Genomic DNA, 20823 nt, shown 5'->3' on the forward strand with positions numbered 1-20823 from the left:
CAATGGAGTGACGTCAGGCCGCTCACCGGAAGATGACCTGCTGTTCGTTTGTCCCTCTTGTGTCCGATCGTGACGTCAGAGGGTCAGAGAGGCGGCAGTGCGTGTCTCCGTGCGCGCTGTGTGTGTGTGTGTGTGTGACAGAGTGAGCGTGCCACCTCCTTTGTTTTGAAGCCTGAGGATGCTGTCACCATGGCGACCGTCTGAGCTGCTCACAGTGGGAACCATGTGGTGTTTCAGGGGAAGCCGTACGTCTTCGACCGAGTTCTGCCTCCAAACACTGAGCAGCTGCAGGTGTACGACACCTGCGCACGGCAGATCGTGAGAGGTGACGCGCGCTCGCTCCGTCCCTCGCTCGCTCGCTCTCAGCTGTAACCTCTCGCTCCTGCAGACGTGCTCTGCGGCTACAACGGCACCATCTTTGCTTACGGCCAGACGTCATCGGGAAAGACCCACACCATGGAGGTCAGGCACCACGCTCAGCTTCGGTCTGTGCACGGCTCTTAGTTTGGCCCGACGTGTCCCACAGGGTGACCTGCACGACCCTGCCATGATGGGGATCCTCCCTCGCATCGCTTCGGACATCTTTGATCACATCTACTCCATGGAGGAGAACCTGGAGTTCCACATCAAGGTGATGAAGATGGTGATGGTGAAGATGATGGTGATGGTAATGAAGATGATGGTGGTGGTGAGGAAGGCGACGGGGGTGAGGAAGACGACGGGGGTGAGGAAGACGACGGGGGTGAGGAAGGCGACGGGGGTGAGGAAGATGATGATGGTGAGGAAGATGATGATGGTGAGGAAGGCGACGGGGGTGAGGAAGACGACGGGGGTGAGGAAGATGATGGTGGTGGTGAGGAAGACGATGGGGGTGAGGAAGACGACGGGGGTGAGGAAGGCGACGGGGGTGAGGAAGATGATGATGGTGAGGAAGGCGACGGGGGTGAGGAAGACGACGGGGGTGAGGAAGATGATGGTGGTGGTGAGGAAGGCGACGGGGGTGAGGAAGATGATGGTGGTGGTGAGGAAGACGATGGGGGTGAGGAAGGCGACGGGGGTGAGGAAGGCAACGGGGGTGAGGAAGACGACGGGGGTGAGGAAGGCGACGGGGGTGAGGAAGATGATGATGGTGAGGAAGGCGACGGGGGTGAGGAAGACGACGGGGGTGAGGAAGATGATGGTGGTGGTGAGGAAGGCGACGGGGGTGAGGAAGATGATGGTGGTGAGGAAGGCGACGGGGGTGAGGAAGACGACGGGGGTGAGGAAGACGACGGGGTGAGGAAGATGATGGTGGTAGTGAGGAAGGCGACGGGGGTGAGGAAGCGGTCAGTATGAAGGAGGGCAGGTGGTGGCTGCCTCCCTCGCAGCAGTGTGAGACGGTGAAGAGGCAGCTGTGACGGTGGGAGGAGTCTGCGGGGTCACACAGGTCCCAGGTCACAGTGGTGTTTGTCTCCTCTTCTGCTTCTTTCACGCAACATCTCTGCTGTGGTGGGATCCATGCTGTCTGTCGCTCCACCCTGCGCTGCTGCCGTCCGTCATGACCACCTGCCTTCGGCCTGCAGGTGTCTTATTTTGAAATCTACATGGACAAAATCCGAGACCTGCTGGACGGTGAGAGGAGGCGGCGAGCGTGGGCCCGGCAGAGCCCTGACCTCCTCTCTCTCTCTCTGACTCTTGCAGTGTCCAAAACCAACCTGTCGGTCCACGAGGACCGCAACAAGGTTCCCTTTGTCAAGGTCGGTGTGGCGCCCGGCGCCTGGCCCCGCGCCTCCCTGTGGGTCACACCTGTGTGTGTGTGTGTGTGTGCGTGCGTGCACCCAGGGCTGCACCGAGCGCTTCGTCTCCAGCCCCGAGGAAGTGATGGACATCATCGATGAAGGGAAGATCAACCGCCACGTGGCTGTGACCAGTGAGTCATGACTCAGCAGCAGCTTGAGCTCAGGGGGTGGTGCGCACGGCTTTATCCTGCTGTGTGGGGAGCAATTCCTCCATCCTTGTAACAAGCTCATGACCCCACCAGGACTGGGTTCCAGTTTGGTTCCGAGTCCTGGTTCAGGGGGAGAGGTCCCCACAAGGACAGACCAAACGTGCGTGTGTGTGTGCGTGTGTGTGTGCGCGTGCGCAGACATGAACGAGCACAGCTCCCGCAGCCACAGCATCTTCCAGATCAACATCAAGCAGGAGAACGTGGAGACGGAGCTGAAGCTGTCGGGGAAGCTCTACCTGGTGGACCTGGCGGGGAGTGAGAAGGTCTGACCTTTCACCTCCGGTCTGTCCCCACAAGGCGACTGATGATGTCCCCGGCAGGTGAGCAAGTCGGGGGCGGAAGGAGCCGTGCTGGATGAGGCCAAGAACATCAACAAGTCGCTGTCGGCGCTGGGGAACGTGATCGCGGCTCTGAGCGAGGGAACGGTGAGACGCCCGGCCCGCCGCCGAGCCGCCTCCGCCCCGGCCCCTGACCCGCCGGCGCGTCCTTGTGTTGGCAGAAGACGCACGTGCCCTACCGGGACAGCAAAATGACCCGGATCCTCCAAGATTCTCTGGGCGGGAACTGTCGCACCACCATCATCATCTGCTGCTCTCCCTCGCTCCACAACGAGGCGGAGACCAAGTCCACGCTGATGTTCGGACAGAGGTGCGGCCCGAGCCGAGGTCCGGCAGGGAGGGCGTCTCCATGACCGCTGCGCGCTGTGCAGGGCCAAGACCATCAAGAACACGGTGTCGGTCAACCTGGAGCTGACGGCGGAGGAGTGGAAGAAGAAGTTTGAGAAGGAGAAGGAGAGGAACCGGGCGCTGGGCGTGACCGTCCAGAAGCAGGAGAGCGAGCTGAAGCGCTGGAGGAGAGGTGAGCGAGCCGGCCAGACCGTGACCTCCGCACCGTGACCCTCGCCGCCTCTGACCCCGCAGGAGAGGCCGTGCCTCCGGCCGAGCAGCTGAGCCGCGGCAGGAAGGCGGAGCCGTGCGAGGCGCCGCCGGCGCCGCTCAGCGAGGAGGAGAGGAAGCAGTACGAGACGCTGATCGCCGACCTCTACGCTCAGCTGGACGACAAGGTGGCATGCACGCACGCTGGCGCTCTCTGCGCTGGCTGGCTCGCTCACTCCTCCTGCCTCGCCAGGACGAGGAGATCAACCAGCAGAGCCAGCAGCTGCTGGACCAGGACGAGGTCGGCCCCTCGGCACTCTGCGCCCCTGAGAGCGGCCCTGCTCACCTGACCTCTGACCCCGCAGCTGACGGCTTCCCTGAGGCAGGAGCAGCAGCGTCTCCAGGAGGACGTGGCCCGGCTGCGGCGGGACAACGACTCGGCCCGGGACGAAGTGAAGGAGGTGCTGCAGGCTCTGGAGGAGCTCGCCGTCAACTACGACCACAAGAGCAACCAGGTGCTGGAGAACAACGCCCAAAACCAGCAGCTGAACGAGGAGATGGCTCGCAAGACGGAGCGCTTGGAGGAGGTGGAGCGTCAGCTCGCCGTCCTGCAGGACCTCAGCTCCCGCCAGAAGAAGACCTCCGCCGAGAACCTGCTTCTGCTGCGTCGAGACCTGGCCGACATCGGCACCATCCTGGGAACCAGCGAGCTGAAGGCCGTGAGTCCCGCTGGCAAGCGCCTCTCACGCCGGCAGCCCACAGCCGTGTTCTCCGCAGGGTTCAGAGGTGACGGAGGACTTCACCGCCGTGCGCCTCTTCACCAGCAAACTGAGGTCAGAGGTCAAGACCGTGGTTGGCCGAAACCAGCAGCTCCACAAAAGTCTGACGGAGAGCCAGAAGAAGGCGGAGGAGGAGCAGCGCAGCCTGACCTCCTGCCACATGACCATCTCGCAGGTTTGCCAGACCTCCAGTCCCCGCCGCGTGTCTGTGGCCTGGCCTGTGACCCGCAGGCGCGCGCGCGTGCGTGCGTGTGTGTGTGTGTGTGTAGCTCCAGGTCAAGACCCTGGCTCTCTCAGAAGATCTCCAGAAGATGGCCCAACAGAACAGGAAGCTGGAGGAGGCGCAGGATGCCTTGATGGAGGAGCTGGCCCAAGTGCATGCCCAAGGTTGCCGTGGTAACCATGAGCCCCGCCTATCAGCGGAAGCCGTCCTGAACGTGTGTGTGTGTGTGTGTGTCAGGGCGGATGCTGGAGGTCAGTGTGATGGACAAGGAGAAGCAGCACATGAGCCAGCTGAAGGACGCCAGCGACATGAAGGTAGCGCTCGCCGCACTCAGACTCCTGGCTCACGGCGATGACTTTGTGGCCTCTCGTGCTGCAGCGCACCCTGGAGGAGCAGATGGAGAACCACAGGGAGGTCCATCACAAACAGGTGTCACACCTGCGGGACGAGATGCAGCAGAGGCAGCGAGCCAACGAGCAGCTGAGGGAGTATGACATCATCAGTGTGCGCTGGGGGGGAGGGGGAGGCAGGTCAACATCTGTGGGTCCAACTTGGAGGCCTTGACGTGGGAGGGATGGATCATCAGGGTGAGGCTCAATTCACACGTTCATCTCTGGTGTTCTCCAGCATCAACGACAACCTTGCTAAAGTGCAGGAGCTGAAGTGAGTGTGTGCACCTGCTTTATCCTCACTGGTGGGGGACCAATTCTTGACAAAACACCGTCCTTGTGGGGACCTTTTGCTGGACCCCAGAAATCCAAACCTCAGTTTGAGGGTGAAGACGTCAAAAGAACTGGGCTCCAGTCTGGTCCAGAGTCCTGGTCCAGGTGAGCCGTGTGTTGGCTGGGGAAAGGGCCATGGCCAGGAGAGGTCCCCACAAGGACAGCGAGACAGAGGTGTGTGACTACATGAATGCGCGCCTGTCTTGTTCCAGCACGATGAACCAGAAACGAGCAGAAGTCCATCAAGACCTCCAGAGTCTGGAGGACACAGTGGTGGGTGGAGACGTCACCTGTCTGTCCAGCTGTCAGTCCGTCTGAGTGTCATGTGACCTCCAGATGAAGGAGCTGCAGCGGCTGAACCAACTGAAGGAAAGCTTCCTGCAGACGATGGAGCAAGTGAGTCGGTTGCCCCCGAGTCGGGCGCTGGGTCGAGCCACCTGACCCCTCCTCCCACCACCAGGGCGGCGATGCAGGAGGAAGTTCAGCTCAGAGGCAGCGAATCGTTTTCTTGGAGAACAATCTGGAACAGCTGGGGAGGGTTCACAAGCAGGTAACACGCACGCACATATTGCTCTCCCTGTGGGGACGTTGTCAGGTTTCGTCACCCTTTCCCCAGCCAACACACGCCTCACCTGAAGCAGGACTCTGGAGCAGACTAGAACCCAGTTGGCCACTGGCAGCATAAACAAGCCCACACACTGCCCTCACCATCCAAAGCCCGGGTCTGTGGACCTGACATTGAAACTCCACTCATTTTGGAGGCTGAATCTGAATCAGTCCTCAGGAGGAGGCGAAGCCCTGCCAAACTCTGTGCTCTGCAGATGGTGCGGGACAACGCCGACCTGCGCTGTGAACTGCCCAAGCTGGAGAAGCGGCTGCGCGCCAGCGCCGAGCGCGCGCGGGTGCTGGAGGCCAGCTTGCGGGAGGCCAAGCAGTCCGCCGCCCGGGACCGCCAGCGCTGCCAGCAGGAAGTGGAGCGGATCAAAGAGGCCTTCCACGCCAAGGCGTCGCTGAGGAGAGGCGGAGCCTCGGCTCAGATCGGTCAGTGTCTCCGCGGTGCCTCCGCCGCCGCCGCAGCCTCACCAGCTTCTCATCTTGCAGCCAAACCCGTCCGGGCCGGCCACCAGAACCCGTCCCTGTCCTCGCACGTCCGGGGAGGTGGCAGACCGGCTCTTCAGGCAGCACAAGCCCGACCAGGAGGGCCACGCCGGCCCTGAGGCCCGCGCGACGCCCCCACCTCTGGCCTCAGTGCTCTGTTGTCGTATTTGTCATGTGGAGTGCTGGTTCTCCTGTGGCGTCACACCTGCCATGACATCATGACGGAGCCAATAAAAACCACATGGTTTATTGTTGATCACACACTGGTCCTGGGCCCCGGGCACCGATGGAGCCGCTGCTTCGGGCTCCAAACGGTCAGCGGTGTGACGCCAGCTGCCGCCGGTCCACAGGACTCAGTAAGTCCGGAGTTTGAAGACCTTGCTTAGCCTGGAGGTGGCGCTGCCATAGACCAGGAAGGAGCCCTCGCTGGTGCTGAAGTGCTCCCAGTCCCGGCAGCCCAACGTCGGCAGTCTGTGGACCGGCACGAATCCTTCGGCGCCTTGCCACCTGGATGACAGCGGCGAGTGAAGGCCCGGAGCTTACGGGCAGCGGTTCCCGGAGCTCACCTGTAGAGGACGCTGTTTAGCGAGTAGGAGCTGCCGTCGTGAGAGTTGGCCACCACCAGAAAGCGCTCCTCGCCCACGGTGAAGGACTCCCAGTCCACGGCACTGCACACACGGAGGAAGGGCTTGAGGCTGCGGCTTCTGCGCTGGACGGCTCGGGGCTGTACCTGTGTGTGGGGATGTCCTGGAAGCGGATGAAGGTGTGTGTGAGGGGGTGGAGCTCGTACACAGTGGAGTTGATGCTGTAAAGGCTGGGACCGTGGCCAGACACTTGCTGGCTGTTGGCGACCACCAGAAAGAAGCGTCCGTCCACCCAGAAGCTCTCCCAGTCCACCGCCCCGGACGTCTGAGTGAGAGTCTGAGTGAGTCTGACGTTTTGCAGGAAACATGAGCGCGCACGCACGCGCACACACTGACCGGAATGTCCTGGAAGGGCTGGAAGCTTCCATCTCGCCACATGAAGACCCGCGAGTTGATGGTGGTCTTCAGCCCGTCGAATGTGTTTGCCACCACGAGGAAGTGAAACCCAGCCACGGTGAAGAACTCCCAGTCGTAGGCTCCAGATGTGGACAAGGTCTGGTTCACCTCAAAGAGCTGGAGGGGCGGAGTCAGAGCAGGGGGCGCGAGAGAGGAGAGTCGCGTGAGCGCGCCTCACCTCTGTGTTGGGGTTCCACCGGTAGACGACGCTGTGGATGTTGTGATCCAGGCCTGAGGAGACACCCGCAGTTCAGCACTCAGTCAGGCCACCACCAGCGCCCAGTGCTCGCACCCTGCCGGTGGTTGGCCACCACCAGGAAGCTCTGGTTCTGGATCATGAAGAACTCCCAGTCCAGAGCCACGGACGTCTCCAACTTCTGGTGGCGCTGGAACTTCCGGCGCCGGCGACTCCAGCGGTAGATGAACGACAGCTCGGGCTGCAGCTCTCCAGAGTTGGCCACCACAAGAAAGCTCTGAAGGCCCACAGTCAAGCAGTGAAGGGAAGGAGAGACCTCACAAAGACACCTCCCCGAAACCAGGCCCCCACCTGGGAGTCAATGGAGAAATGCTTCCAAGCTCGAGCCTCCCGCGTGCTGATGTTCTGGTGCAGCTGGAAGGAGCCTCGGGTCCACCTGTAGATCCCAGAGCCGGTCCGGGAGTCCCTACTCAGAGACACGGGTGTGGGGACACGGCGGGCACCAGCGGCGACGGAGGCCAACCTGTTTGCTGCCGCCATGAAGACGCCTTCAGCAGGAAGAGAGAACACCTCCACATCAAAGGTCTCCGAGCTGGTGATCAGGTCCTGGTAGTCCAGCACGTAGTCCAGACGTGGTGAACCTTCAAACCAGAGAGGACACTGTCGCACCAACCCTGCTCCTCGAGTGGCATCACAGGAGGTGAGTGGGGAACCGGAACTCACGAGTCAGCAGGCTCCTCCAGGTCACCCCATCACACGTGAACAAGCTTCGAGTGTCAAACCAAAGTTGGTTCTTGGTTTCTGGGGAACATGGAGGCCGAGACTCGCTGGTCCTCACTGCACGCACGCACGCACGCACGCGGTTAGTGGTGACCCACTGGAATCCACTTGCTTGTCTTCCATACTCACCACACTGGTCCTTCGGTCTTGGCTGCTCCCTGTCGGAGGTCTGAAGCACTCGGGGCACCAGCAGTTCGGCCACATGAGGCTGAGCACCAGGACACAGCCTGTGTGCGGCATCGGAACCAGGAAGCAGAACCAGCTGCCGCAGGAGACCCTGAGGAGAGGCAGAGGATCAGGCCCGAGCAGAAGGACACAGGGGTGCAGCCGTGGCCTCGGACTCACTGAGAAGCGTCCTCGACTCCTGCGGCAGCCGATGTAGAACCGGGACCCTCGGGTGCTGAGTGAAGTCGGGAAGGATTGGCTCTGTGAACTGGTAGAACCTGGTGCTGTCAGCTGCTCCTGTGAGGACGCCGCGTGGTGCTTCAGCGGCCACTTACAGCTCCAAGGCTGGTCCACAGTCTATGGTCAGGGAGGCGTGGATCCCGGTGACGGCCAGAACCAGCGTGTGCCACAGACCGTCATCAAGCTGCACGCCGTCAAAGGCGAGGCAGACCCGAGCGGAGCGGGGCGTGAACAGGAAGTGCAGCCGGGTCCCGGAGAGCCGCAGCCCCACCAGCAGCGTCCCGGCTCCTTCCTCCACCAGTGAGAAGACGTACTGGCTCCCCTGGAAGCGGAGCAGGTGATGCACCTGTGGTGGGCCTGAACAGCTCTACTCACCGTGGCTCTCTGCACCAGGATGGTGGCCACCAGCGAAAACTCCGGGGGGAAGCCGTCGCAGTAGGGAAAGACTTTGGAGGCGGGGAAACTTGCTGCCGAGGCATTGGAGAATCGGATCCCTTTGAAACCGTGGGACCGGAGCACCTGCACCTGACCAGGGCTACAAATGAGTCTGGAAGCAGAGCCGCGTCCCTCCTGACCCCAGTCCTTACCGCAGGGGACCGAGGGTCTGCAGGGAGGACTCTGGCCAGGAGGTCAATGGGCAGCAGCTCTGAAGGCGCGGGACAAACGTGCGATCAGCCAGTCATGGACGAGCGAGGAGTGGGAGGGGCTCCGTACCTGTGCAAGGCTCGAAGGTCCGAACCGTGGAGAAGAGCGCCCAGGCGACCAGCAGGGGTCGCCACTGGACCGTCTTCTCGCCGACCATCGCGCAGAGTGACACCTTCACGGAAAAAAAGAACAGCTCGGACCGAACTTTCAAAGTCAAAGAACGGATCTACGACCGGTCCACAAGAGGGGACGAGGAGACGCGCGACCAGCCGCAGCGTCGTGCGCCATGTCCTGGTGACGACCTGTTGACTTCTCGGACGGTGACGTCCAAAGTCACTCCAGCGTGACTCGGGTCAGAAGTGGACGTGCGCAGCGCGCGTGTGAGAGAAGGAAGGCGGGTTTATTCACCAGCAGCTCCACTCGCCTCCAGGTCGCGCACCTCTGGGTGGAGCAGGGGCCCGGAGCTCTTCAGGCCGGCGGAGGGCATCGGCTCGTCAGCCGAGAGTCGCTCTGCAGCCGCGGCGAGACAGGTGGCGGCTTTAAAGCGCGCCAGCGGGCGGAGACCGGTGACGTCAGACCAGATTGTTTTCGCACGGACAGACAGGTGAGCGCTTGAGGAAAAGGCGAGGACGAGAGACGGGCGAGTGAGAGTCTGAGTGAGACAGAGAGACAGATGGGTGAGAGCCTGAGTGAGACAGAGAGACAGATGGGTGAGAGCCTGAGTGAGGCAGAGAGACAGATGGGTGAGAGCCTGAGTGAGGCAGAGAGACAGACGGGTGAGAGTCTGAGTGAGGCAGAGAGACAGACGGGTGAGAGTCTGAGTGAGACAGAGAGAGAGAGACGGGTGAGAGCCTGAGTGAGACAGAGAGACAGACGGGTGAGAGTCTGAGTGAGGCAGAGAGACAGACGGGTGAGAGTCTGAGTGAGGCAGAGAGACAGACGGGTGAGAGCCTGAGTGAGGCAGAGAGACAGACGGGTGAGAGTCTGAGTGAGGCAGAGAGACAGACGGGTGAGAGTCTGAGTGAGGCAGAGAGACAGACGGGTGAGAGTCTGAGTGAGGCAGAGAGACAGACGGGTGAGAGTCTGAGTGAGGCAGAGAGACAGACGGGTGAGAGCCTGAGTGAGGCAGAGAGACAGACGGGTGAGAGTCTGAGTGAGGCAGAGAGACAGACGGGTGAGAGTCTGAGTGAGACAGAGAGAGAGACGGGTGAGAGTCTGAGTGAGACAGAGAGAGAGACGGGTGAGAGTCTGAGTGAGGCAGAGAGAGAGACGGGTGAGAGTCTGAGTGAGACAGAGAGACAGACGGGTGAGAGTCTGAGTGAGACAGAGAGAGAGACGGGTGAGAGCCTGAGTGAAGCAGACAGACGGGTGAGAGTCTGAGTGAGACAGAGAGAGAGACGGGTGAGAGTCTGAGTGAGACAGAGAGAGAGACGGGTGAGAGTCTGAGTGAGACAGAGAGACAGACGGGTGAGAGCCTGAGTGAAGCAGAGAGACAGACGGGTGAGAGTCTGAGTGAGACAGAGAGAGAGACGGGTGAGAGCCTGAGTGAAGCAGACAGACGGGTGAGGTGCACAGGTGGGTGTTTGAAGTGACAGGTGAAGGAGAAACAAACAGCAGATGAAAGGAAGCAGCTCACTGAAGCAGGAATTCCCCAGAGACGGCGCGCCCACCTGTCTGGCCCCGCCCACCTGTCTGTCTGCCCCCAAACACTCGGAGACAGCCGGGGTCACAGAGCCACAGCGGAGCTGACAGAGGTCACGCTCCCATCACTTACCACCTGACCTGGAAGACGCCCTTTGACCTCCGGGTCTGTCAAGTAGGAGCGCCACCTGCAGGCTGCTGACCATATAACACAACAGGGTGCACGCAGGCGACTGTATTCACACAGGTGGCTAACAAGTCTCAGTCATTGACAGGGATGGACTCGAATCCACGGCTGAGTCCGGCGACACCAGCGTCACCCAGTCCAGTCCAGTCCAGTCCAGTCCTCAGGGGTGAGGTCTACAGTCCCAGCGACTTGCGGACGATCTTCTGAGCCAGCCTGAAGAACTGCTGCCGATCTTCCCGCCACATCTTGGAGGCGTCCACGTTGGCGCCGCTCTCATCGTTGGGCTCTGTCGGAGAGACAGGATGAGAGTCTGCGCGCCGGCTGGAGCGGTGCGGCACTCACCCGCCAGCATGCTGACCACAGACAGCAGGATCTTCTCCACGCTCTGGACCGGGCTCCACCTCTCAGCGCTGCTCTCGTAGCCCATGGGGTCGTCGCCTGGCGCGTGAAGGATGGAGATGCAGACGCGTCCGTCCGGGTAGACTGGCACGAGACAAGAGGTGACGGGTGACTCGCCGTGCGTGCGTGCGTGCGTGCGTGCGTGTGCGTGATGATGATGATGATGATGATGATGATGGTGGTGGTGGGTTGCCTCCTGTAATCAGCAGCGAGAGGTTCAGACTCTCTTTGATGACATCATCAGTTGCAGTCACTGACCTGAGTCATAATAACATGTGAGACACAAGTGACCCGTCACTCTGACGACAGGGTGGGTGTCTGCGTGCGTGCGTGCGTGCGTGCGTGAGAGAGAGAGCGACTCAGGCGGAGTCAGTTGGGACAGCGGAGGAATTTGAGGGCGCCCCGTGGCTGCCGGAGCAACTTACTGTTGGGGTGGAACATGTCGCAGGTGAACCTCATCTTGGGAGGACTCAGAGGGTAGTCGGAGGGGAAGCTGAGCACGGCAGGAAAGACTCCGCCCTCGAAGCACGTGTCCTGGGGACCCCTGCCACAGCAGAGCAACAGGCGTCACGCTCGCCCTCACCAGCGCGGGCAGGTCTGCCCCACACCGCTGCCCTCTGATGCTGCAGCCCGGCGTCAGCCAGGCCCCCTCCAGACTCGCTCCAATCTCCCAACATGCCGATGGAAATCCACCATTTCAGGAGAGAGACAATTGTGAACGGGTTTCTCACCACAGCAAGAGACACAGCACTGACACTTTGCATCATGACTTGGAGAATAGATTGTGAGCAGGCGATCATTTCTTCACGCGACTTCTCTTGTGTCTTCAACTGCATGGAGGAAACGGGTCCAGAGCTGGAGCCGCGAGGACCGTTGGGGACAGAGAAGAAAGCTGGCAGAGCAGTGGCTCAGACCCCACCCACCCGCGGTCTCATCTCCGTCTTCAGACATGAACCAAGTCCACGGACAGGTGTCATCCTAAGCTGGCTGTGGGGTCGTGTTTCTGGTGAGAAGGGTGGCAGATCCGGCAACGCAGTCGGACCCGTCCCCTGCTCTCCACACAAGCACACGGCCGCAGCAGCGGCTCCTCACCTTTCTCTCCACAACACTGCTGGCTACTCACATGATCAGAGCCTCCCACTCGAAGAAGTTCTCCTCGTTGGCAGGACCTGGAACACAGGTGGCAAGGTGAAGCCAAGGTGAAGCGCACATCAACCACGGACTGGCAGCACCACTCACCGGCGACGATTCCCTCCGGCGGGTTCAGCGTCAGCTCTGAAACACACACACACACACACACACTGGAGTGAGGAGCACAGGAGGCTGGCGGCTGGAGCTCCTGGCCGGAGGCGCGGCCACCGAAGGCCTCAAGTCGCCCGTGACCTTATGGCCGGCAGCCGAACCCCGCAGCGACACCGTCAATGGTGAGGTGACACGCACGAGGAGCGCGAAGCGCCTCCAACCCAGCTGATCCGTGACGTCACGACCTGGCGAGCCGAAGCGGCGCGCACCACCTCCGGCTTGACGTCAACGTCTCGCTCGCTCGCTCTCCGCGGCACCGACGCCGCGAGAGCCAGCGGCACCGGCGGTCAGATGACGTCGACCCCAGGCGTGAGCGCCGCTCGCGACGCGGCGGCCACAGGCCCAGCTAGCTGCTACCGGCCCACGAGCCGAGGCTCGGGGAGCCGCTCCCGCTGCACCGGCGGCCTCTGCGCGCCGTCACTCACGTTTGTATTCCGCCATCAGCCTCTTCAGCGCGGTTCCGGCCATCGTGGGCTCGAGAGAAGGCGACTCTCCAAACTCAGCCGAGAGTCTGGCGCGCAAGCGCAGAGCTGAGAAGGAGGGACGCTCTGGTGCGCCCCGGTGTCGACGCGCATGCGCCGCCCCCTGGAATCAACATTACGGCTACTCAATTGGGACAAGAAACGGAAGAGGCAAAAGAAGCGCTTCCAGACGGCGCACATTCTGGAATCGTTTGTCGTTTCCCAGCGTCTTCTTTTGTGCCACTGTGGCCGAGTCTTGAGTTCGATGCGAATGATGACAGGGAGGCCGGAGTTCTCCCAAGTGTGCCACACACGTCTTTATTTCTTCTTTTCCGCTCGCCAACTTCAACAACGCCCAACAGTGAGGACGTCACTTCCTCTCCCTTCAAAATAAAAGATGACCCAACAGTAGATGATGCATCAACTATAACATACACCAGACTCCACGATCTCCTCAAATGTTGTCGATTTGGTCCACGCACAGCAGAGGGCGCCCTATAAGCACAGAATTCCACGGCCGACACGTACCTGCGATTCTTGAGGAGATGTCAGGTTCGGTTTGCTCCTGGTGGGAAATGGAGGTCGCCACTCGCGCCCCATGTGACCTGATGACTGCTCAGAGCTTGTGTTCCAAAGTAACAAGGTCAATCCCCTCCTGTTGGACCTCCTGTTGGACCTCCTGTTGGACCTTCTGTTGGACCTCCTGTTGGACCTCCTGCTGGACCTCCTGTTGGACCTCCTGTTGGACCTTCTGTTGGACCTCCTGCTGGACCTCCTGTTGGACCTTCTGTTGGACCTCCTGTTGGAACTCCTGTTAGACCTCCTGTTGAACTCCTGTTGGACCTCCTGTTGGACCTTCTGTTGGACCTCCTGGACCTGTTGTTGGACCTCCTGTTGAACTCCTGTTGGACCTCCTGTTGGACCTCCTGGACCTGTTGTTGGACCTCCTGTTGAACCTCCTGTTGGACCTCCTGGACCTGTTGTTGGACCTCCTGTTGAACTCCTGTTGGACCTCCTGTTGGACCACCTGGACCTGTTGTTGAACCTCCTGTTGGACCTCCTGTTGAACCTCCTGTTGGACCTCCTGGACCTGTTGTTGGACCTCCTGTTGGACCACCTGTTGGACCACCTGGACCTGTTGTTGGACCTCCTGTTGGACCTCCTGTTGGACCACCTGGACCTGTTGTTGAACCTGCTCACATTCACTGTCATGAGCACGTTGGAGGTGGAAGATCAACGTTTGCCTCAGTATATGAAACATCATGTCTTTCTGCTCCAGCAACAACAAACAAACCAAAATCAACCAGCACCAAAGTATTTCATGACATATTTGACAATAGAAGCCAACCTCAGTTCTCTAACGCGATCCGTTCCAGACGGCCGTACAATGAGTGGAAGACGAAAGAATGCGTTCCAAGCCGTAAAACAGTCTTTTGTAGGAGTGACTGTCGAGTGTAGAGTGCTGCAGGTGGCTGTTCCTCTGTGTGTGTGGCCGCTGCATGTGGGAGGGGTTGCCCAGCGAGTGACGTCTCTCCAGAAGGGAAGAGGTGCCCGGTGCGTGTCCAGCTCTGAATGTGCGCTTCTGTGCAGTTTGGCTGTGACAAAGTCATAGACCAAGTCACGCTCTGTCCCAGACTGGCCTCATCCCTGTCCCAGCTCCAGCCCACAACAGGACATCAAACCCTGGAGGAGAGGTGTGGAGAGCGAGCACCTCCCCTGTGACACCTCTAGGTACGGAGCACATCTGGTGCCATCGTAGTTCAACAGGTGACGCTGTACTTCCATGTTGGGACGCACCTGCCTCACGGCTCAGACGGTGACCCTGCAGTACCAGCCCTTCATCCTCAGGTGTTCAACAAACATAAAGTTATTCCACTTCATGTTTGCTTGTTTGTTTGTTTGGGGTTTTGACGTCAGGTCACCAAACCTGAGTCAGCGCCATGGACTTTCTCCCTCCCGATCTCACTTGTATTTCAGGACTGGTGTCGTTTGGGCCGGTGAGAGTCTGGAGCTCAGAGACAACGACCCGAGCCAGCTGGGAGCCGCGGCCCGCGGTCCAGTTTTTCTTTGGTGACTGGGCCGGGTGAAGGGGAAACGCTGCCAGAGGTGCAACTCCTCTGACAGGAGCCAAAGATGTACTTTGGTACCAAAGACAGGAGACGGTTTGGTGCTGAAACATGCTTTAATAAGCCAGAAATACATCAAACTGTCGGAGGACAAAAACACATCTATCAGACCAATTCCTTCACGGTTGGGGCGTCTAACTTGGTTAGTGGGGCAGCAGGTGGCCTCATTGTGCCCATTCTTTCCCTACTGGTGACTGTATGAACTGATCAATAAACTACACACACAAAAAGAGGAAAAACAAAACAGGCGATCCTCCGAGAGTCGGCGCTGCGTCTGCTCAGGAGAGCTTCGGTGGACTTCCATCCATGGCCAGAACGTGGAAGTCACACGGGCCGTCTCGGGCCAGACACAGTACTCAATAAATAATATTCAAGACTGGGGGCGCGGGCCGCTCACGCACCCAGCAGGTCATCAAAGTGGTGGTGACTCAGTCAGTCGGAGCACAAGGCCGATTCCGGCTGCCTACAAGAGGGTGCTGCACGCAGCCTTCAGGGTCTTGCACTCCAGGTTCACAAATAAACACTGGTAGTTGACACAGACGCACGTCTGGTTCTGGTTTCGAACGTCGGCAGGGAGTCTCTCTACCTGCCGAGGCAATCTTAGACTTCAACTCAGAGTTGAGGCACAAAGTTTGGTTTCAGTTTGACAGGGTAGTCGTTCCCCAAGAAACTTTCTCCTGTCCTTTCTTTGGTGAATATCATCGTCATAAATAAAAGCATACATTTCCCATAACCGTTGAATTCGGCTATATACATTATGTACATGTCACAGAACGAAACGTCAGAATTTTTCAATACGGCACAATTATAACAGCGTCAGACTTCCGGATAGTTGTGATAAATTCATGTCAAGTTTGGTACAAAAATAGTTTCATATTTACAAGAACACAAATCTTTTACGCTAATTCACTAAAACACTTCCGATCCTCTTTGATGATGACTTGTCAAACCGGCAGAAACTATTCTTTTTTCCCCCCCGACTAGGGTGTAGGTGACTTTGGCGACAGGGGAGACTTGACTCTTTGAGGCGACTTGACTGGTTCGGGGGATTTGACTCTCTGGGGCGACTTGACTGGTTCGGGGGATTTGACCCTCTTAGGTGAAACAACTGGCTCAGGGGACTTGGCGGCAGGCGACTTGAGTGGTTCGGGGGACTTGGCGGCGGGCGACTTGAGTGGTTCGGGGGACTTGGCGGCAGGCGACTTGAGTGGTTCGGGGGACTTGGCATCTGGAGATGTGACTCTTGTGACGAGACTCTCTTTGGACTTGTTCACAGTTAGAGTGAAATGGACTTCCTGTTTTCCACTGGGGTTCTCTACACATAACAAGTAGTTTCCAGCATCCGACATCTCCACGGCAGGGATTTCAAACGACGAGCTGTACTGAGTTGCGACGATGTGGTGACGCGAAGATGAAGAAATGGCAAGTCCTTCTTTCATCCACGTGACAGAGGGCGCTGGTTCACCGTCGACGTCGGCCTGGAAGCGGGCTGCTTCGCCCTCGTCGACAACAAGAGAGTGGGGCTTGGCCGTGACCCTGGCAGGAGCACGGGACTCCACTTTCTCAATCACAGCGACGGTGTCTGAGACCGCAGCACTGGACACATGATACACCTCGGTCTTGGCCATCTCAGGGACGTAGGAGGACGGCGGCTCCTCGTCCTTGCGCACAGATGGCAATGCTGCGTATTCCGAGCCTGCAACGTCGAGCGTGGCGTAGTCCGATGTCTCGCCTTTGGTGTTTCTGCAAACCGCTCGGTATGTGCCGGCGTCCTCCGTTGCACAGTTAAGGATCTGCAGTGTCAGCACTCCGCTGATATTGGTCATTTGGTACTTTGAACTTTGATGAATCAGCTGGCCATTGTGGTACCACTGAACCTCTGGCTCAGGCTTGGCCTGAACATTCAAAGTCAGCCTGGTGTTGCATCCGTAGGGGACACGATGAGAGCGCATCCTGATGGTAATGCGAGGGCCGTGGTCAAGGCTAAAGGGGGCCTGGGTGAAAACCTCCACCTTCCGTTCCACCGACCTTCTCTCGGAACGCAACGTCTGCTTTCTGTCCTCGTACCTGGAGAGGAAGTCCACCCTGGGCAGGGGCTCGATGGTCACGTGGGTCTTTTCCGGGGCAGGAGATGTCGTCTGCTCAGGAAGCTTCTTGATAGGCTTCGGTAGGTACTCGGAGGCAAAGCCTGCGAGGTGCTCAGATTCGACAACTTCAGAAACCTTTGAAATGGAAACAGTGGTTTCCTTTTTGGAAGTGCGAGTCTTCTCCTCAAACTCCATCCGTTTAAGCTGACTCTTGTATGAGGAGATTCTTGTCGCGGTGGCATGTGGCCTGAGCAGCTCCTGGTCCTCCCGCTCCTCAAACACTCGCTGCTTCTGTCCTGCAGGTCTGTGCGTTGCTTTGTCATGACGCTGGCGGAGCTCCACGAAGCTCGGGCCAGCTTCATATTTGGAGGGAATTCTGTAGGAGTCATATCGGCAGACATCTTCCTCCTCTTCCGCCTCTGCATACACCCGCCTTGGAGACGAGGGGCGAAGCGAGGACAACTCAAAGCGAACCGGGCTGTGGCTGGGTGGCGAAGCAGAGTAGCCGAGCTCCAGCTGCTCTTCCAAGCGCAGTCGCTCCTCCTCTGTTCGTTTCATGGCCAGGTATTCATTGACTGGCAGCAGGAGCTCTTCGTCAGTCAGGTCGCCCAGGGATCGCCTCCTAATGCGGTGGTAGGCATCCATCTCAGGGGAAGGGCTGCGATGCCGGGCTGGCCTCACAGTCTCCAGGTCGTCCTGGCTCACAGTGGGGATGTGCCATCTGGGCTTGTACTGGTCCTTGATTCTAATAGGCACCTCGTAAAACTGCTCCCATCGAGAGAGGCGGATTCGCTTCATCCTCTTCTGAGTGACCTTTTCCATTGGCTCGGGGAACTCGTACTGGTCACGCAATTTCTTGTACCACTTCATGTCTGATATGGGCTTGAAATGTTTGATCTCGACGTCTTCTTCCAGAACCGCCGGGTTGACGGCACGGGGGGCGGGGACAACGTACGGCATGCGCAATCGTTTCTCATCCGCCCGCTTTTTCCTTTCTTCCTGCTCCTTCTGTATCTCTGCCTCAGTCTTTTCACCCTTCTTTGTGGTCACCGCCGGTTTGAACATGGTAGCAGCCTCGCGCACAGCTTGGACGGCTGCTGGAGGCAGTGGCATCACCACGGTGCCGGCCAGGATTTGAGACAGCCGCACCTTTTTATCCAACTCTTCTTTCCCAGCGACCTTGGCCTGCTCCTTCTCACTTGTCTCGTAGTCTTTCTTGACGTGGGCAACGCGCTCCACTTTGAGTGTTGCCTGACAGCTGGCCGACCCAGCGGAGTTGGTGGCCGTCACCCTGTACACGCCAGAGTCCTCAGGAAGGGTGTCTCGGACGTGAAGGATAAAGTAGTCCAGCCCTTCGTGTACCAACTCGATCGACGGCCCGAAGGCAATGGGCGTTCCATCTTTCTCCCACTTGAGGGTTGGGTGCCCGGAGACTCTGATTTCAAAGCGGACATTTTGGCCTTCCCGGCACTCCACGTTGGCCAGCAGTCGTTTGAACATGGGTCTCAGAGTCAGATCTGCTGGCTTAGGTCTGGGCACCACGGTCAGGCGAGCTTTGCAACTGTCGTCCCCGTAGCGATTTCGGGCAACAACGGAGTACTCTGCATCGTCTTCGTCCTCCAGATTGTGGATGATCAGCTGGTACAATCCTTTGTCGCTGATGAAGGTGTACTTCCTGTCGTCATGTCCGGGGATGAGCTTTTGTCCAGATTTGTGCCAGATGACGCGAGGCTCTGGGTGAACTGTGATGGTGACACCAAAACGGACATCCTCCCCGATATAGGCCGTGTGGTTGACCAGGGGGAGCGTGAACTCGGGCGGTTTCTGCAGCATCCTGGCGGTGTCAATCCTGCGCTTCGTCCTCTTGATTACGCGCGTCGTGAAATAGTCCCGGTAGGAGCGAACACCCGCCACAAACAGCTCCGCATAGGCACTGTCCTCGCCGTACTCGTTCACCACCTTGCACCTGTAGGTGCCGTCGTCTGCTCGCGTCACGTGATGCACGGTGATGACTGCTAGGCCGTCCTCATACTCGATAGCATACTTGTCGCCAGCCTCCAGCTGCCGCACGCCACAGTACCACGTGACCTCTGTGGTGCTGTCGTAGTTGTCAATGTTGCAGATGAACTTGATGCTGTCGCCCTCATTGACCACAGCGTGGCCAATCTGTCCCGCGAGGGGTCCGTGTTCAAACGGAGCAATCTTGACTTTGGCAACAAACACGCCACGCTGCGACCTGATGGAGCCGCCGCTGGCGACGCGGGCCGCAGACACCACTGTGCTCCACTCCTTTCTCAGCATGCTCTGGTAGTATCTCTTGTGCCTTCCAGTCTGGATGGCTCTGGAGCTCACGTCCTCGGCGGGCTTGGTCAACCAAGGGTGCGCAAGTGCTTCAGAGGCAGTCATACGGTGCTTGCGCTCTTTGGTGATGAGGCGGTCGGTGAAGTCGAGCGCTTCCACACTAACCACCTTGAAGGACTCATCGTCATAGCTGTAGACCGCGTTCGAGATGTTGTCGATCATCTGTTGAGTAGTTTCAGCTGTGAATGGATTGAGTCCACTGAGAAGCACGTAGGCCAGAACACCGACTGACCACATGTCTGTGACGGTGCTGACCATATCACACTGATGGATCTCGGGGGCGGCGTACTCCGCAGTCGTGTACTGGATCTTGATCTGGTCACCAGGCGTGAGGTGCCGGCACTGGCCAAGCTCAATGATCTTGATGCTAGAGCTGCTCCTGGTCGTGAAGACAATGTTCTCAGGTCTGAGGTCAAAGTGCCCGTAGCTTTCTGCGTGCAGGAACTCCAGGGCCGAGCACACCTGCCGGATGTAGTTGACGATCTCAAACTCACTCAGCTCGAATTCTGCGCTGTTAAGGCGCTCAAAGATGTCTCCACCAGAGATGAAGTCGTAGATCATGACGAGCTCCTCGGGACTGTCGAAGGACTCGTGGAGGAGGAGGAAGTTAGTGTGTTTAGCGAGATTGAGGGTCGCTATCTCCTTCTTGATGATAGCCTGGTCCGCCCCTCTGACTTTGACAAACTTGGCCATGTAGGTTTTCTCAGAGCTGATATCCACGCAGCGATGAACGATACCAAACTGTCCTCTTCCGAGCTCCTCGGCAATTGCATATTTGTTGTGTAAATTCTTTCCGTCCGAGTGAGGCGCCTTGCCCTTGGGTACACGGCCAGTGTCATCCACCTCCCGGTCATACAGCAGCACTCTGGACTTGTCCTCCTTCGTCATGACTGGACCGGAGGTCTCGGATGGAGCACTCTGGCCGAACTTGTTCTCAGCAATGACTCGGAACTGGTAGCTGGTTCCCCCAAAGAGGTTGATGACAGTGTAGCGAGTGTCACGAGACTGGGCCACGCGCTGCCATCTCTCGGCAGTGGTGGGGCATTTCTCGATGATGTAGCTGACCACCTTGCTGCCACCGTCGCTAGCGGGGGCCACCCAGGTGAGGCTGACCGAATCTCTGGACACATCTGTGGCTTTGATTCCACGGGGAGGATCGGGAACGTCAGCCACGTCCAGCTCCACCGTCTGCTGGTCAATGCCGAACCTGTTCTTAGCGCAGACAATGTAGAAGCCCGCGTCCTTCTTCTCAACGCCGTTGGGGAAGACCAGAGAAGTGAACGATCGTGTGACAATGACTTGGTAGTGACCGTTGCTGTCAATCAGATCTTGTCCCTTCTGCCAAGTGATTACAGGATCCGGCTTGCCACCAAACGGAATCTTTATGTTGACTACTTCTCCCCGCAGAGCAGGAATGGCTTCCTTGTCCTTCAGGTTCTTCGGCAGGTGGATCTTGGCTGGGACTGAAAAGAGAAAGCATCACGGTGAACAACTGGATCAGCAAATAAA

At 58.8% G+C, this 20823-nt stretch overlaps 4 protein-coding genes and 1 pseudogene across 6 annotated transcripts in view; 2 read left to right on the top strand and 3 right to left on the bottom strand.

Moving 5' to 3' along the window:
- Nucleotides 1-4414, top strand: part of LOC128765537 (kinesin heavy chain-like) — a 4921-nt pseudogene extending 507 nt beyond the window's left edge.
- Nucleotides 4415-4513: 99 nt separating this feature from the next.
- On the top strand, nt 4514-10546 carry LOC128765571 (kinesin heavy chain-like). Its single transcript, XM_053876323.1, has 7 exons — nt 4514-4527; nt 4618-4691; nt 4799-4859; nt 4923-4982; nt 5047-5136; nt 5408-5627; nt 5688-10546. Exons 3-7 carry the CDS (start codon nt 4803-4805, stop codon nt 5801-5803), a joined length of 543 nt encoding a protein of 180 aa, XP_053732298.1. The 5' UTR covers nt 4514-4527; nt 4618-4691; nt 4799-4802; the 3' UTR covers nt 5804-10546.
- LOC128765540 (thrombospondin-type laminin G domain and EAR repeat-containing protein-like) lies at nt 5889-9253 on the bottom strand. Of its 2 annotated transcripts, none has more exons than XM_053876249.1 (15): nt 9159-9253; nt 8820-8922; nt 8693-8751; nt 8481-8630; nt 8201-8427; nt 8046-8133; nt 7830-7977; nt 7644-7757; nt 7272-7561; nt 7017-7197; nt 6903-6955; nt 6665-6841; nt 6415-6593; nt 6251-6352; nt 5889-6191 (listed from the first exon to the last, which is right to left on the bottom strand). In XM_053876249.1, the coding sequence occupies exons 2-15, from the start codon at nt 8905-8907 to the stop codon at nt 6038-6040; spliced, it is 2010 nt and encodes a 669-aa protein (XP_053732224.1). In that variant the 5' UTR covers nt 8908-8922; nt 9159-9253; the 3' UTR covers nt 5889-6037. The 2 variants fall into 2 exon arrangements, with proteins under 2 accessions (XP_053732224.1, XP_053732225.1); XM_053876250.1 differs by lacking the exon at nt 9159-9253 and having other exon boundaries at nt 7272-7386; nt 7444-7561; nt 8820-8949.
- Nucleotides 10547-10612: 66 nt separating the features above from the next.
- ube2g2 (ubiquitin-conjugating enzyme E2G 2 (UBC7 homolog, yeast)) lies at nt 10613-12816 on the bottom strand. The gene is made up of 6 exons (XM_053876324.1): nt 12705-12816; nt 12217-12252; nt 12101-12146; nt 11403-11521; nt 10921-11061; nt 10613-10864 (listed from the first exon to the last, which is right to left on the bottom strand). The coding sequence occupies exons 1-6, from the start codon at nt 12745-12747 to the stop codon at nt 10752-10754; spliced, it is 498 nt and encodes a 165-aa protein (XP_053732299.1). The 5' UTR covers nt 12748-12816; the 3' UTR covers nt 10613-10751.
- Nucleotides 12817-14915: 2099 nt separating this feature from the next.
- Nucleotides 14916-20823, bottom strand: part of LOC128765531 (titin-like) — an 80332-nt gene continuing 74424 nt past the window's right edge. For both annotated transcript variants that reach the window (XM_053876239.1, XM_053876238.1), the window contains one exon: nt 14916-20777. In XM_053876239.1, coding sequence (XP_053732214.1) covers nt 15847-20777 — 4931 coding nt within the window. In that variant the 3' untranslated portion in view covers nt 14916-15846. The remainder of the gene's footprint in view (nt 20778-20823) is intronic.

This window comes from Synchiropus splendidus, chromosome 10, assembly GCF_027744825.2.
Source record: "Synchiropus splendidus isolate RoL2022-P1 chromosome 10, RoL_Sspl_1.0, whole genome shotgun sequence".
Classification (NCBI taxonomy): domain Eukaryota; kingdom Metazoa; phylum Chordata; class Actinopteri; order Syngnathiformes; family Callionymidae; genus Synchiropus; species Synchiropus splendidus.

What these genes read in the sequence shown, in the direction of transcription:
- LOC128765571 (XM_053876323.1), top strand. Translation starts at nt 4,803, where the DNA reads ATGAACCAGAAACGAGCAGAAGTCCATCAAGACCTCCAGAGTCTGGAG. An exon ending in AGAGTCTGGAGGACACAGTG is followed by an intron (nt 4,860 to 4,922) that starts GTGGGTGGAGAC and finishes TGTGACCTCCAG; the next exon opens with ATGAAGGAGCTGCAGCGGCT. An exon ending in TGGGGAGGGTTCACAAGCAG is followed by an intron (nt 5,137 to 5,407) that starts GTAACACGCACG and finishes TGTGCTCTGCAG; the next exon opens with ATGGTGCGGGACAACGCCGA.
- LOC128765540 (XM_053876249.1), bottom strand. Translation starts at nt 8,907, where the DNA reads ATGGTCGGCGAGAAGACGGTCCAGTGGCGACCCCTGCTGGTCGCCTGG. An exon ending in ATTTCTCCATTGACTCCCAG is followed by an intron (nt 7,198 to 7,271) that starts GTGGGGGCCTGG and finishes GTGGGCCTTCAG; the next exon opens with AGCTTTCTTGTGGTGGCCAA. An exon ending in GGTGGAACCCCAACACAGAG is followed by an intron (nt 6,842 to 6,902) that starts GTGAGGCGCGCT and finishes CCGCCCCTCCAG; the next exon opens with CTCTTTGAGGTGAACCAGAC.
- ube2g2 (XM_053876324.1), bottom strand. Translation starts at nt 12,747, where the DNA reads ATGGCCGGAACCGCGCTGAAGAGGCTGATGGCGGAATACAAAC. An exon ending in CGACATGTTCCACCCCAACA is followed by an intron (nt 11,062 to 11,402) that starts GTAAGTTGCTCC and finishes GTCTCGTGCCAG; the next exon opens with TCTACCCGGACGGACGCGTC. An exon ending in TGTGGTCAGCATGCTGGCGG is followed by an intron (nt 10,865 to 10,920) that starts GTGAGTGCCGCA and finishes TCTCTCCGACAG; the next exon opens with AGCCCAACGATGAGAGCGGC.